The sequence below is a fragment of the Periplaneta americana genome, chromosome 10, assembly GCF_040183065.1.
Source record: "Periplaneta americana isolate PAMFEO1 chromosome 10, P.americana_PAMFEO1_priV1, whole genome shotgun sequence".
In the NCBI taxonomy this organism is placed as follows: domain Eukaryota; kingdom Metazoa; phylum Arthropoda; class Insecta; order Blattodea; family Blattidae; genus Periplaneta; species Periplaneta americana.
In genome coordinates this window covers 179086545-179103501 of record NC_091126.1, presented here as the reverse complement: position 1 = coordinate 179103501, position 16957 = coordinate 179086545, and the positions used below count along the sequence as shown (strand labels likewise).

Here is a 16957-nt window from a genome sequence, read left to right as displayed (position 1 = left end):
GTTCGATCCTCACTTGGGCTGATTACCTGGTTGGGTTCCCCCCCCCCCCCGAGGTTTTCCCCAACTGTAAGGTGAATGCCAAGTAATCTATGGCGAATCCTCGGCCTCATCTTGCCAAATACCATCTCACTATTACCAATCCCATTGGTGCTAAATAATCATCGAATTTATCTCTAGCAGTTTATGTCTTATAAATATTTTGTGTCTGTGTCTGTGTGTATATATTTTCCCCTTACGTTATGTAACCGATTTTGATTATATGTAATTTTCTACTTTATTTTGTATTCTCCCTATATTATGTAACTGATCTTGACTATTAGTAATTTTCTACTATATTTTATGTAATTTCTAAGGTATCTTCTTTTGTGTTGTTCTGTAATCTATCACATAATTTTGAATTTCATGTATATTATTGAAACCTGGTTGAGTGGAAGAGAAGGCCTTATGGCCTTAACTCTGCCAGGCAAAATAAAACAACTACTTGTACTACTACTACTACTACTACTAAATAACATAGTTTGGTACAATGTCGTTAAATAACCAAGTAAAAAAAACTTCCTACAATTCAATTTCACACCAAACTTTGTTTTTGTACATCAGACAATTATATCAGTGAAAAAACCGATTTAACTTACGATACAGTTTATTATAAATGGTTTCTCATTTTGCAGGATTACATTTAGAAAGTAGACAATGTGGACGAACAGAACTGAGATGATAAAGGTAAAGTTCGACAGATGGGTTTTCAAAGTGCGCCTTAACTTTTTGGAATTGTTAACTTGTCCTGCCATGGTCTGTTTCAGAAGGTACCACTGCTCTAAGACTCTCTTTACTCATTGTAAAAGGGATAATCACTAATCAACTAGTTGACACATATTTCATTATTTTGTGGGGCTCTTCCCCAAATACTTCTTGATAAATCTTCAAAATATTTTGCCTCTTGGAGCTCTTTCATAAGTAGTAATAAACTCTGCTCAACATTTAAAATCATTTCTACCATTTTGAGTAACTAAGTGCACAAGATGACAGGGAATGTTTGGATTCTCTTTACAAATAAATAAACTCACACCTTTGGGAACGCCAATCATAGTGCTCGCTTGTCACATTCAAAGCTAACACAATTCTATTATGGGATTTTCCTCTTATTCAGCTCGCCATCCGAAAGTTTAACAATTTCTTCTTTTGTACTGTCATGTGATTCGTAATAGTCAAGGTGATTACTGTTATCCACCCAGTTCCCGTATAAAAATATGACAACTATTGGGTACAACCAATATCATTGCTCCCAACTGTCACAAGCAAGAATGGTTGAGATTTCATTATTTCAGTACCAGTAATGCTTTAGCTACAATCCTAACTTTATTACTGCTCCAGTTTTTATTCTGGTACAACCGTATTTAGAGGCTATTGCCGAATTCGAAAACATTTTCTTGAATAAATGTCCAGCATGGACCCTGCAGGCTACAGGCAGATTTTGCTAGACAAGGAAAGCTGTAAATAAACACTCTGTATTTCTCATGGCATTTTTGTCTTCAGAATTATTTTAAAAAATGTTAAATCTTTGTTAGACGTCCTCAGAGTAACAAAATCTGTATGAATCTTGTTCGCATAGGCTTCCGCGGCTGGTGTACATGGTGTGTGGATAAGCTTCAGGGCTTCTACCGCGTTGTCTTGGTGTTATTGGCTGACGTTTCGACCGCTGTATTGTGGCCATCTTCAGAGCAGTTGTTGGATAAGGAAATAGTACTGGCACACTATTTCCTTATCCAACAACTGCTCTGAAGATGGCCACAACACAGCGGTCGAAACGTCAGCCAATAACACCAAGACAACACGGTAGAAGCCCTGAAGCTTATCCACACACCCTGTATGAATCTTACTATCTATATGTTTCCGGCAGTTTTCCCTTCTACCATGTGCAACTGAAAAACCACAAAAAAAAAAAAAAAAAAAAAAAACATATAGCACAAAAGATGTAGGGCAAAGTCTTTGAAGAATGTAGTAAACACAGCCATCCACTTTTGTATTGATCTCTGAATTTTTTAATAACCTGCAGTTCCTTTGTAATTTTGTCATCCCCACACTACCAGCACACTCACTTTTTTGCACTAGAAACAATTACATACTGTTGCGTTTAAAACAGTCTGTCCGACTAACACACTGCTTTGCAATAAATACAGTGTAATGTACAGACTTACACATTATAGCACTGTGACTGGGAAAAGCACACAAACAATTTCTCGTGATAAGCAGAAAAACAAATGTTTACCACGTAATTCAGAGCAATGACGTTATTGAAGTGAGAGAGACAGGGAGTGTGCATGGCTAATCACTAATCACATAAGGAACAAATCAACAAACAGAACTGAAAATGATCAATCACTTCCGAAGCCTATGATTCATACACAAATATTGACTGGTCATCAGTCTTTAGTAGACCAATCAGAGAACCATCAATTCAATCAACAGTTCAGATAAATAAATGAATTTAAAAACTTAGTCATATTGCTCTTGGCTTGTAAAAAATCAAACACCTTGAATTAAAACGAAAAAAAAATATATATATAAAAAAATAAATATATATTTATTGACCATTCATGAAAACATAATTGTATGTAAAAATTAATCATACTCGTAATAGTTGGCATCTCTGTAGTTTGAGAAAACTTCTAACACATCCAGGTTATCTGCCTAGGAGAGATTCAAACTTATGTCCAAGCACAGAAGTACAGCCTTGAAAACCAGTAGAGCTTAAAAATGCTTGAACTCTTCTAGTGGCTATGGTCTCGTGTTAAGGTAGTGCTGCTTATGATTAGGTTTTCTCCGGAACGGTTGTTTGCGCGCTTTCAATCGGAGATCTCCGGTTACCTCCGACTGATGCAGCGCAGGTTGTATATGTGCTGTGGCGCAGACATACACTTTCTGCTGAGCATTCCTTTAATCGGATCAGGTAGTGATTCGAGTCCTCTGACGTCCGCGTATCTTTTAAAATAAGTTGTAATTTGTTGTTGTTTAATCTCTCTTTTATGTTAATCTCTCTCTCTTTCTTCGGCTCTTTTTTTTCTTGTTTTGCTTGAAGTGCTACGTTAACTGACAGATTTTTTTTTTTCTAGTTTTGAAATTCATAGAATACAATATGTGGAAAGGCATATTAGTTTTATGTCATTGATCAAATTAATAACATTAAATCTAACTGCAAAACTAACGCAGAAGTAAAGCCTTTCAGTACCTAATATAAACATTTATACTGTAGTTCTAGGAACTCTCGCTTAATCGCAAACAATGTTTGTCAATTATTATTCTAATCATTTTAGTTTAACGTAAAATATATTAAGGGAGCTTCAGAATGGAACAAAAGAAACGTGGGCTATCAATGGGTTAAAGTTTACTGTCCAACATAATTTATTCAGATTCTTCACCGGACAGGATTTTGATTATTGTGTTGAAGGGTGTCAGCATTTGAACTGCCTCTTCTAAAACGCGCAACTCTTGCTCTGTAATAAAAATATAAGCGGATATCAACTAAAGAATAATTGTAATTATATTATTACCACATGTTTCTTTAGTTTCATTCAGAAACTCAATATTTTGATCCAAACAGTGAAATATAACTCAAGTTGTCTAAACAGCAAAATATAACTCAAGTCGTCTTTTAAATATTTCATGTTTTTTATTGCCTCGAAAGTTACGTTTTAGAGAAATTTCAAGACTTTTTCCTATACTGTAGGCCTTTGGGAACAATGGCACTAAAACAATTTAAAAAGAAATCATATCAAATGTTTTGCGTAATTATTTTCATCAAGTTCGCGATTGTGTGATCGCTTGAAATGGTCTAACAAATTCGAAGTTCCACTACCCTTAGAGTAAATTCGCCCACAAAGTTTACAGCGTGCGACTTTATTATTACCTTCAACTAAATTAAAGAATTTCCATGCGACGGATATCCGATTTGGTGCCATTTTATTCCACTCACAACTACCGCCAGTTCGTACGCACCGGTCGTCCTTGAGCTGTCGCTTCGCTCTGAACCCCCGCATCCCTCCGTATATCCCTGTTCCACTTACAGTAGTACCAGAGATCACCGGTGGAGAGCTTTATTCGTAATCTCCGATTCCTCCGCGGTAGTAGTCACTCCGTTGAGCAGCACTGTGTTAAGGTGTTTTGTTAGGATTTTATTTACAGAAATGTATATGAAACCTTAAAATATTGAAATTATACAATATGTTACAAAAAAAGCAAACTTAACTCTTGTCTATACAGTATTTTAATTCTGTATCGATAATATTTACCCAATTAAATGACATTATACCTTGGTCTTGGTTATGGTAAGAGAATTATAATAGCTGTAGTTGTATGTCCGTGTTTAATTTATAAGCATAAAATGATTCAGTTCAAGTATCTGCTCTTAAAATAACTGCACTACCTTTTGCAGGAAATAGTTCTGCACAAAACACTACAAAGTTGAAATCATATCACATTACTGCAGTGTAAGCCCTCTATGACTGAAAGTATAAAATGGTGCAAATATTAGCAGTGACAGGACGTCCTTTCGTCTAATAAAATTAATGTCCGTAAGTATGTGCCTATAACAATCATTCTGTACCACATTTTTGGAAATTTAACTGAGGGAAAATGTAATTTTTCCAGGATTCTAACGCATCACATATAGCCAATGTTATAAAACTAATAATTCACGAAGTGTTATGAGGATAGAGTCCTTATCAACAATGCATTTCCCCTTCCAAGTCCTGACTAAACTTCCTGGAAATTTCTTCTCTGCAGAACTTTTAAAACAGTATGTCTCATCCAAATCCATATATCCCAGAACGAGAATTCGAATTGAACTTCTGGATTTGAGGGACTATTAATTATTTACGGTGGTTAATTATATATAAACAATCTTCCAATATTTTTATATTACATACCATGTTTATTTGAAAGTTACAGCCATCTGTCTTCCCACACTTTGCTACTGCTTACACACAACAATGCTGCAGGGCCATCTTAACAGCATTATAGACCTACAGGCAAAACAGTGCACTGGGCCCTGCCACTCGCGGGAGTAAAAATGTAAATTATCTGTAAAATAAACTTATAGGCCTATTTTTGGTATTAGAAACATTATCTACACTCTACAGCAACGATTAGTCAACACAAACGTCTGAACAATGTAACGTGAGCCTTGAATTCCTTCTGATCCATCATATCTAGTAAGCCTACACTGCGCTTCTGTGTCCATATTTTCATAACAGCACAATCTGAATATGGACACCTACTTCTGGTTTTCAATTCGTATTCACTAAATTTGTTTCTAATTTCCTGAAGATAGGTTTTTAGAGATTCAGGGCTACAAGTATGCTCACATCCTTTGACTGCAGGACCTTACTTGTTTTGTCCACTCTTTAAAGAATGCCATTCCAAAGAACTATGAGGAATCTCCATTTTCTCACTCAATTATTCTGCCTCTTGCCTTGTGTTTATTTCTATGCTCTATTCAAAATATTACGTTTAATTTCTGCTCAAAGGAGTATACGAATTTCACTAATACGTAAAAAGTCCATAGCTTCTTTTTTCCTCACTTCACTTTTTTACAGTTTCTCTAACCCTTCACCGCACAAATAGAATTCTTGGACCACAAACAGCAGAGGCTCTGCTTCAGATAATGGAAATATACACTGTCAGCAATTCAGTTGTCCTCAACTCTTAATAGCCTCTATAAATATGTTACAATATTCTGCTTCCATAACATTACAAGCAATAAAAGTGGCAAAATTTCTCTCGTGAATGCAGATATGCTGATTCTCAAATATAAGTCGTAATTTTCCTGCTTCTACCGGGTTAGAGGGAGATTTGAATGTTAAGGCAGATTATAGGAAAATTAGTGTTAAATTCTTGCCTGTGCATAGATTAGCGTGGCCCCCCCCCCCCAGACAACTGCCCAGTGTGTCCATCCGTTAAGACAGTGCTGCAATACTCGTTTGTTATTTTATTCCTGGGGTAGCAGTAGCAGTAACATTTCAACTGCAGAGGTTTTCAGGTCAAAATTCAATATGGGTGGGAAATGGCCAACAAATTTTGCCTGAAGCCCTCTCTCAAGTGTGGTTTTTTACATGCTGTTAATAAACAGAAGACCCACAGCTTCAGATGAAGCCATGCCAAAGACTTTATCATCCTTTAAAATCCATCGCACTCAACCAGATTTTTAACGTGCAAAACTCGGATCAAAAACAAACATGGTAAACGAGGATGACTTCATGTTGTGGTAAGTGACTGTTAGTTGCTCACGTGACATTTAAATTTGCCAACAATATCGAACATCATATTTGAGAAAGGTATTTTACATGAACGAATAATTTTTAGTGATGTAGGCCTAATACATACTGTACCAGTACCAATGTTGAAATACAAGCAACAGAAAAGGTAAGAAAGGGCCTTATCATTCTTACTTAGGGAAATCAGTGTCAAAATATAATTCACTCAACATTTTAGCGAAAATTAGTTGCCATTCGGCTATCACTAACTTGATCGTGTTGAAATACCACTGAATATTAATATGTAATATCTACCTTCTGCTTGCCAAGCAGGCAAGGAATTAATAAATCGGTACTTTACTAGCAAGGGAAAAAGGTTCCACAATAGAGTTAATTCCTTTCCACGCATTTCCCTTCATTAATTCGAACCAATGTGTAGAGAACATCCATTAAAATACTACCTCCATTTCCATATAAAAAACTGTTGTGAATGATGGATAACACAGTAAGCAGGTGTGACGAAATTACGTTCACTCAATATTTACTATAAAGAAAAATTATGCTCTGCATTAGCTAATACATTATCACTGATCAAGATTAGATTATTCTTCTATTCCCTCTACATGCCACTCTGTTGAACACACAAAAATATCTATGTTTAATGGTTATAGTAATTTTCACTTATTAACATTACTATTGTTATTGCTAATAGAAAGTGCATGACATAGCTCAGCCACTCAAGTCAGAACAGTATAGGTTAGGGTGACCATACACATTATTAAAACTACAGGTACCGGTATCATGTTTGTATGAAGATGACATATCATCATTAAGAGGAAATTAAAACACAATACGTAAATCTTGGATTATATTTATTGAATTGAAAAAGTTACGGAATATTTTGAATAATATTATAAGAGAGAGTAGATCTTCAAATTAATATAAAGATGCTGCAGTAATTATAAAAACAGAAATAATGATTTTCCGACTTTTAGACCTATTAATTACTTTTCATTATTCCCATTTATTTTATTTCAGTTACTGTATAAAAATGTGGAGACAATCTAATAAAAATGTTGCATTCATGAGAGAAGAAGAAACTGCACAAGCATGTTGGAGATTTGTCACTTGAAATAATATTACGATATTCTTGAACTTGAGCTTACATTTAAAAAAGGTAGGTGTGGAGGGGAGCTTGACCTGTAGCACCTGTCCCACTTCTAACATATGGAAAAAGATAGTATCCTGCTAATGGCTCGAAACATTATGGTCACCCTACACCATAATCACATTGTAATATATCGTGAAATGTAATCGAACTAGAATAATGTCTAGCACCAATATTGTAAGTAGATACAATCAGGGAAAACTACATATGCTTGATGTTGTAAAGTTATCCTCTTCTATCATGCTCAAATGTTATTTTACTATATGGAAGTAACTTTAATATAAGGATATCTACGAATGCACGCCATGAATTATTAGCAGGGAAAACCTGAAACTAAGCATTCCAAGGCTTCAAAGCTAACAGACTATTTGAGGATACCAATTCTGAAAACATTTCCAAGAAATATTTTAAGTAGGCTACTTATTGAATTTTACAATTTCAAACAGAAAGAAGAAACAATTTATTCATATAAAGCAAAGAAAAAAAAAATTGAAAGAAATTTATTTATTATTAACAAATGGTACGAATTAAATTCAATGGAATATGTAGAGATATTTTCAAATGCCGTAAATTAAATTTAATGTATGTTTATGATACTCTGAGAATGCAATTTCATACAAGTCCATAAACCAGGATGTATGACACGATTTAAATTTACAGCATATAAAGGCTAATTCTTTAGCCTCAGTCATCCATAACAATGAAAATTATATAGAAGAAAATTGACACAGCTTCTAAAGCAAGGCAATCTGATACACTGAATTTATTAATTTCTGCAAAGGAATCAGGATTTCAGTTATATTATCGAAAGTCTGTATGAAAATGTCAACTACTGGGTAATCTGATGGAAGCATACTACATGCACACATAGTGCAAGACAGCCTTACGAATGCGCAGTGGATCTTCAACGGAGAGACGACGCAACCTTCCATCATTTGTAGATTGTAAAATATCTTCCCGCCACTTTTCAGCAGTCTTTAAGGAAAGCAAAATGCTATCATTTTAATTTAAAAATGCAGAAGTGTTTTCTTTTCTCCCATTCGTAGTTCACTCCAGAGCACCAAATAACCATTGTGTATGTGGAGTGAATTTTTAACCTTATGTAAAACAACAGTGAACATTACAAAAAAAATTCTAATATTAGAACATTTTCTTGCATTTAATCCAAGAAAATGTCGAATTCACTGCTCTAAATCGTCAAAATAAATACCAAAAAGATAAATTTATTTAGGAATGTGAATATTTCAAGTTATTAAAACATAACATAATAAATGCAAGTAAAGCATGGATGTGTTTTTTTTCCCCCCTTCAATAATTTGCATTGTAAATCAATATTGCTGAAACAAGCTTTCGTTTTCTTTTCTTTTTTTTTGGCTTATAATATTTATTCTGTAATATGTACAGTCTTAGAAACAATCGATGGCACGATGGAAAGTTTAAGTGTTGAAGAGCGATTCACACCAGTAAATTTGTATTTGTGCGGTCTCTTTTGAGTTCAAGTCGGGTAGCTGGAAGCCTCTCTATACAACTTGCCCCGGTGCACCAGTCAGTAACATGCTGGCTTGCAATGTGGGGATCCAGGTTCAATTTTCGGTCACATGGGGATTTTTAATTACTTTTTAAGTAGTTTCGATAATGTTTATATGTTACCTGTCTACATTCAATTTTTTTAAGTGAAACAACAACTGTGGGTTAATACTTGGCTCGACTTAGAGAATAAAAACCAAATTATAGGCCTATATATATGCACAATGCTTGGGAGATAAATTTTCTTCCCGAAATAAAACAAAGATAAAAAAACAAATTAATGCACAAATATAAAAAAAGGCATGTGGACCTAATATCTTTTCCACATGGCATCGGAATTTATCACCACTTGGTATCTTCGAGGCACTGAGTCAACCAAGTTGTGGAAATAGTTCTCGAATTGAGAGAGATCTTCCCAGGTAGCCAGAACTGATCTGGATTCCGAGGTGGGTCATTTAATATTTTTTGATCCTCATCCATTCTCGATAAACATAATATATCAATAATAATACTGAAAGGGAGTTTGAACAAGTAATAATAAAAAAAAAGTACATAGTTTAATTGGTAGAAGTTGTGTAGACATGTACTGCAAATATGTGTTACTGTAAGTGTTAATGGTGGCACCGGATACAGAAATGTGAGGTACACCATTACATGTAAAGAAGTGCTGTGACCAAATATATCAAATATATCAATAAAAGGAAGTAGGTCACATATAGAAAATGAATAACAATTTTCACACAAATTACTTCATTTATAAATCACAGGGCATAACAAGATGATATATTTCCAGAACTAATGCAAATGTGTCTCATTAATTTAAACTAAATCACGTTAACGTCCAATTTCATGATTGTTCTGGAGCATTGCATTGATTCATACAAAACATTTCCATCATGGACAGTTCTAGTCCAGTGGAGCGAGCACCTGCTTCGCCTGTTGGACTCTGCTGTCATGCATGCTTGGGAATTGTTTTTCTCCACTTTTTTCCTCCTTTATTTTGTTTTGTTTGATTTACAGTCTTTATCGCACTACTTAATTACGCTAAATGTTTTTCCCTGGAATTTGTTTCAGCTATTTAGGACGACATACAACAAAACAGAACGAATGTTATTACTTCAACTAGTGGTTCGCTCATCCTCTGATCATGTGCAGTGTCTCCTTTCTGGAACTTTGAAAATATCTGTGTGCCATCAATGTTTCTAAGACTGTACAGCCCAATATCACTCAATCAGTGAATTTATACAGTATGCACAATTTGCCGTATCTGTTTGATTCACTAAAGTAATTGCAAAGGTAGGGGAAGGAATAAAATATCAGAGAGAACTCGACACAAAAGCAAAAATTAATTGGTTAAGCAGTGATATCAGTATGCTAATTCAACATGAAAAACGATATGCAAAGACTGATCAAATCTCTCATGAACACGTTGAACAATCCAATTAGAAGTATTTTGTCTTCCCCTAAATCATATTACTACAATTTTAATTATTTTATAATTCACATTTTAGAAACAAACTTCGCTATGTTTTAATATGTTCTTATACTGTGTTAAGTGTTCGTACAATTTCCTACACTAATTTTAAGTCTATCATCAGAATTGTTTTAAAATTTTATGTCATCACAAAACATTTACTCCCTAAATTTACTAACATAAAATCTGTTCTTTTGAGTCTCACACCAAATAGTGCATAGTTCCACTGCTTGGAATTAGATGTCGTGGAAAGCAGCATAAAAATTCTCGTCATTTACTTCATACAAAGTTATATAAAACATAACCTCAGTTTTTTAAAGTTACTTTAATACTAGTAAGTTACAGGAAAAACATCAATTTTTCTGACAAGGGAGAGAGGGGGAGAAGTGTATACTAGGCTATTTCAAAACTCTTTCGATATAAATGTTCAACTTATTTGTCTTTGTGTTGCTAGGCAATGGACTATTTGTTTATATCTGTTGGTATTGTTTTGAAATAGTTTTTTAGTCTGTTATTTAATGATACTATAACAAGAACAAGGTTATTTAGCATCGATGGAATTGGTGATAGCGAGATGATATTTGGCGAGATGTGTCCAAGATTCACCATAGATTACCTGACATTCGCCTTACAGTTGGGAAAAACTTTGGGCGGGGAAAGAACCCTGCCTGATAATCAGCCCAAGAAGAGAATCGAACCCAAACGAGATCAGCAGGCGAATGTGCGACTGTCTGACCTACGCCATTGGCAAAACACGTTTCAAGATACTTAGACCTCCACCATCAATTATATCAATCACAATTCCAGTGCTTCTAAGTTCTGAGGAAATATGTGAAGAAGGTGAAGATGTGGTCAATTGGATTAAATTATTCAGATAACCCTCACTGGCAGAGCAGTGAACTGTGTTCGCAAGTCTTGGCACTTCTAAGAACACAGGTGCCACGTCCACAATTTGGGATTGTGTCTAAATGGCGAAAATTAGATCCATATGAATTGATCAGAGCACAGTTATAGGAAAAAAGCTTTGAGACAGCATGAGTTGACCTGCAAATCCTCACTGATTAAGTAGGCCTACCCACTTCCAAATCATATTCAGAATTTGCCTTTCTCACTCCCTCTATTTTATATATTACCGAATTCTTGTAAGCCTAACTACTTAACAACCATGTAATAACTTATGAAATATTTTGTGTGAAAGAATAAACTTAAGAATCAAACAATATTTCATATTGTAACTCACATCATCTTATGCATTCACAATCCAGATTTTCCTTTTTGGTACTTATACGATGCCACAATGTTCACTTTTAACTCTGTGAGCATTTCAATGACTTATACCTAACACTTGTTACTGTGGAAGGTAAGCAAGAAGTGAAGATCAACATTCTCTTAACTACTTACTGTACATTCCACACATTATACGTATATCATACATCGTCGAGTTTTTTTCTTTAAAAAAGAAAAAAAAGTCTGCCATCTCCCCTCTCCCAACTGATTAGTCACACTCCTAATACAAATAAGATATCATTGAATCCATGAGAATCCTGAAACAATGTTATATTTTAAAGTGCCACTGCCATGTAACTAAAGACACCAGAATCATTTCCATAGGAACAGCTACAATACAGAAACAATTTCAATTAGAATACAATTCCAATATACACGTGAAGGGTTGGAATGTGAAACATGTCATGTTTTGTTGTCTATCTTCTTAAGACACAGACACAATTTGCTAGATGTTACTGTATGAGGTCAACTGAAACATCATGCTGAATGTGGTCATTTAAGCTCTCTTGGGAATGATTTTTATAACACACAGGGAAATTTCGTCACTTTTTACCCTTCAGTTCCTGCTGAAAAGCAGCATTATAAACTCTCATCCACTCGCAAGTTAGTCTCATTTTGTTACTAGGAACAACAGTTATTCATGTATTTACTTACTTCCATGTAAGTTTGTGCATATCTTTGCAAACTTAACAGAATAATCTAGATGTTTAAGCATAATCACAACTTTCAGGTTCACTAGTACACAACTTTAGTATTAAGCAGTACTTCATAATCCTATGTTATTTCATAACGTTTAAGAGTAATACAGTACTTAGACAAAATTTCCGTCCTTCCCTTTGAACAATCAAGCTTTTTCGTTTCACCTACACCACGAGTGACAAATATGGGTTAAAGTCTGGAATCCGGATAAAGACTTACGCAGTTAGACGTGCTTACAGCACTCACTCTGCCTGCATTGGATTCTACAGCATTATCAACATGTGGGAATGGTTTATGTTAGTTTTTCTGTATTTGGGCTAGTTTAGATTTTTTTGTTTTAGTTTACATAATGTTTGGTTTAGGTTAGGTCTGGTATTCTCACGTTACTTTTAGTTTGTTCACAAGATTTTCTGATTCATTGACTTTTGCTTTAGTTTAAATTTGGTTTTCTCAGATACTGTACTTCTACTTACATAAAGAAAGTGAAGAAAAGGGACAGATGGGGAGTACAGGAATGAAGGCTGGCATACCAAACCATTTGTTAAATTTTTATTCTCCTAAGCACTGTATGCATGTTGCCAGGTTTGGTCAACAACAGCTCAAATCTTTATTCAGATTCTAGACTCTCATCCAAATGTGTATATATTCAGGAGTGTGATGGTCACTAGTGGACATGAAATACAGAGGGTCCATGTTACACTAATGTGGTCATACTATCAATGCACATTACATTTCTAATTTGAGACAAATTCAAATACATCACTCAGACAATACTAAGAGAAGTAATGCAGTTCCATGGTTCAGATGATATACACCTAATATTATCAACCTATTCGAAGAATAGGTATTTTGAATTTTCAATTTAAGATGTTCTTCATGAATTCTCTCTGAAAATATAGAATTATGCAGTAAACTTTAATATACTTCAATAACTTGTCAGATTCCGACAATATATCACATATGTTTGCACGAAGTTCAGATAAGTGGAATGCTTTAGTAGGTTCATGTATAGCGCATATACATGGTAAAGAAACATGTCTATCAATTGTACCCTGTTTAGATCACTCACCCTCTTTGGTCTCGACATATGTTGAGCTTCTGCACACAGAAAGTTATATTTAAACAATTTATCTTACCATAATTTCTTACCAATCAACAGCTTCTGGGGTTGTTCAGTTGGTAACTGTTCAATAAGCTTACCTTCTGATCACTTGGTGGGATAGAACTTACTTTATCGTGATCAAATTAGTAAATTCTTGTGAGCATAATCATGAACCCAAAGCACAGCATAGAAGCTAGTGAAAGTGAAAGCTAAAAGCAGGAATGCGCTGCTCTTGGTCCTAACCAAGAAAATAATCCGGCCAAGCAAGGGCATTGAGTGAACAATGAACACCCATTCTAAGCTCAACATATTCAGACAGCAGAGATGTAAATAAATGCCATCCCTGTGCTATATGAGAACCTACTATATCTGGTATTTTACTATCAAAAAGCTGCTTTTTATGTTATCTTCAATTTCTTTCAGTCATGCCAAACAAATCTTATACAGCCTGAAAAATACGTAATTTTGAAAATATTTTACATACCGGTATGTTTCTTTAATCTGTCTTTATACACTTCTGATAGAAGGTAATTCAAGATACAGAACTCCACAACCTACAAGAATCTATTCTCATTAACAGCCCATTTTGTTTGCATTAAAAATGTTTAATTACCATATATAAAAGTGATGTAGCAAATTAACTACGGTGGTCAACTTTTTAAAATTGAAAGAAAAACTGTAGCACACCAAAAATAAGTTACAGAGCCCGACACTAGGTCTTGTAAAGTTACAGGTAATCTTGCGATAATACGAGTATGGCTTATAACAAGAATCCAGTATGGTTCTATACTGCCAAATTGATCATAATAAGTATGCTAAAAGTAAATGTGTTGAGACCAATTTTGCTGTGAAAAGCACTGTGATGCAATTAGTCAATTATTATTTTTATCAATAATCACCCACATAATTTGAGTTCAATCACAGTAATGCAAATACTCGCATTGCAGTCTTCCACTTTGCTCCAACCGTGAAGTTGGAGAGGGAAGGGAACTGCACTTTTGTTCATGCCATGCAACAATATGATGATTTAGAATTTAGTCATTTCAATGAATGACCTAAGTAATTCGTTGTAAACGAAGAGAGCTAAATATCGTAATGGAACTTCTGTCATCATGATATAGGTAAACAGCAATGTTACACGATTTTAAGAAAATTTATATAGAAGATAAAATCAAATTAACACCTATGTAAATACGTTATTTTATTTTGTTTATCACTGCAAATAACTGGGTTATCTGGAATTGGTAATGATACATCACTTGTGATAGCAGTTGATATCAATATCAAGCTTATTTATTCGAAGTACCAGTACAGTAAATTATTATTTAGTGACATTCATGACTGCGTCAAGAGACAAAAGTTTTGGACTTAATTCGAACTCTTAAGTGAGTGTGATTATTTGTAGACTTAGTAAAAAAGAAATTGAGAAGCATTTTCATAAAACTCGTTAACTACAAAATTTTAGATTTTGAGATTTTTATGTATCCATATGGTTCTGGATCAGGAGAATCGGATGGCGATATCAGAAATGAGCTAAACCTGCAAGCTACAGTAGTAAATTGAAAGTAAAATATAAAAGTTGCTTCAAAACTTGGTACCGGTATCTACAGAATGGTGAGCTTTAGCATAACTCATCTACAAGAGAAGGCGAGATAATTTAATTAATAATAGGTATTGAGTAAATATTATTTTGTCTTGTGGGTGCACTGGAGGACTTTCGTTTGCTTTCATTGTTAGCTGCACATGAGGCACACTGTTCATTTATGCTGTTTTGTCTTTCTGAATAGTGTATTATCTTTGCCAATGACTTTTAACATTTTGGCACTGGAATTTAAATACTTCTGTAGCTGGAATTTAAATTCCGGTGTTCTCTTCTGAGGACAGTTTTACTATGACTGAAACACAAACTCTCATTTCCCAATATATATTAACGATAATTGTTCAATTCCTGCAGGTACGTTTTTACATGCTTGTTAAGTATGTATACAAGAACTCAACCTCTGTCCCATGACAGGAGACATGATGTGTGTAGGGCAGTAAGGCCCGCTGTGGTGCACCATCTAGCCTGTGGATTTTGAGGGGTGGATCTAGATTAAATAAACGATGGTAAGGCATGCCCGTATTTGATGGGACGACTAAACAATGTTTTGCAAAGGGCCCTGCATATGCACATGCATAATATATTTATGTTAAAATGACTGGCACTTCGAGCTTGCCATATTGGATAATAATATATAGCTTACAATAAGACTGTTTTGTGAAAATTCGTGAAAATGATGAATTTTTTCATTGATATTATTTCATAAATATAAAGTTCAAAATACCGGTTCCATTTAAGTGACAATATGTAATAAGTTTTGGGGAAAAAAATTCCATCACGATATAGGTGTATTAAAAAAAATTCCTCGTGGGGGAAAAAAAAAAAGCAATTGTAGATAACGAGTTTTGTGAAAACCCTTTCAATTGGAAGGAACACTTCTTCAATGCTGTTCCCCACTCTAAGAAATAAAACATCTGAAATGCTGTTTTAAGAAATGTTTAAAAGAGCAGTAAGAAATTAAGAATCACAGATCAGATACCGTACATAAAATGGTCATAAGTAACGATCTTTGATTATTTAAGGGCTCATCAAGTTTGTCATGAAAATGTATAAGGAGAACTTTGTTGTGCACTTTGAGGTCTTGCTGTAATGGACTATGAGTACCATGCTATCATTGTATGCACTTCATACATGGGACACATAGTAAAATACATCTTTTCCAAATAACAAGATACAATAAAATGCGTCATATCGATACTCAGTTATTAATGATAATGATGTAAATAGATAAAAGCAAATTAATTTCAACTTAAGAGATGATCCAACATATGAATGCACTCTCATTTAGGAAGCAGAATTAAATTCTTCAGGCTGTATTTAAAAATTATATGAAGCATCATTCAATAAAGTTTAATGCAAATAAATTTCTACAAACAGAGTAAATTTACTCACCCTAAAATATGTAGAATATTTACTTTTTATTTCAACAATGACTTCCACATTGTCATCTTTTGCTAATCATATCAATCCAGTAAATCGCTATTTTAACCAATGTATTTAAGACGTAAATGAATGTGCAGATTTATATGTATTTTATAATATTAACACATACAAAGTACCATAGAAAAGGCTAACAGTGAAATTTCTGTACAACTTTGATCTACATTATCATTGTGCAAAATCAGTTTACAGGTGAACATAAATACATATGTGAACAAGGCCCAACTCTGTGTTGATTCTCGAGTGTTACCACTGATCACGGTTAATTAAGTTGTGAATGCAGTCTTGAACAACACATTTTTCTTTTGTGAAACATTCATTAAGTGATTATGGGGAAGTGTATCAGCAGTCTCTCCATCATGCATCAGATTCCACTCCGACATTTTTTCAGCACTGAAGCATGATTTCC

General features: G+C 34.3%; 1 protein-coding gene across 7 annotated transcripts in view; it reads right to left on the bottom strand.

The window, feature by feature from the left end:
• The window catches only part of PMCA (plasma membrane calcium-transporting ATPase 3), an 805979-nt gene that overhangs the window by 21556 nt on the left and 767466 nt on the right, over positions 1 to 16957 (bottom strand). For 2 of the 7 annotated variants that reach the window (XM_069838541.1, XM_069838542.1), the window contains one exon: positions 8307 to 8394. The exons of the other annotated variants lie outside the window; for them this stretch is intronic. In XM_069838541.1, coding sequence (XP_069694642.1) covers positions 8307 to 8394 — 88 coding nt within the window. The remainder of the gene's footprint in view (positions 1 to 8306; positions 8395 to 16957) is intronic. 7 annotated transcript variants of the gene reach the window in all.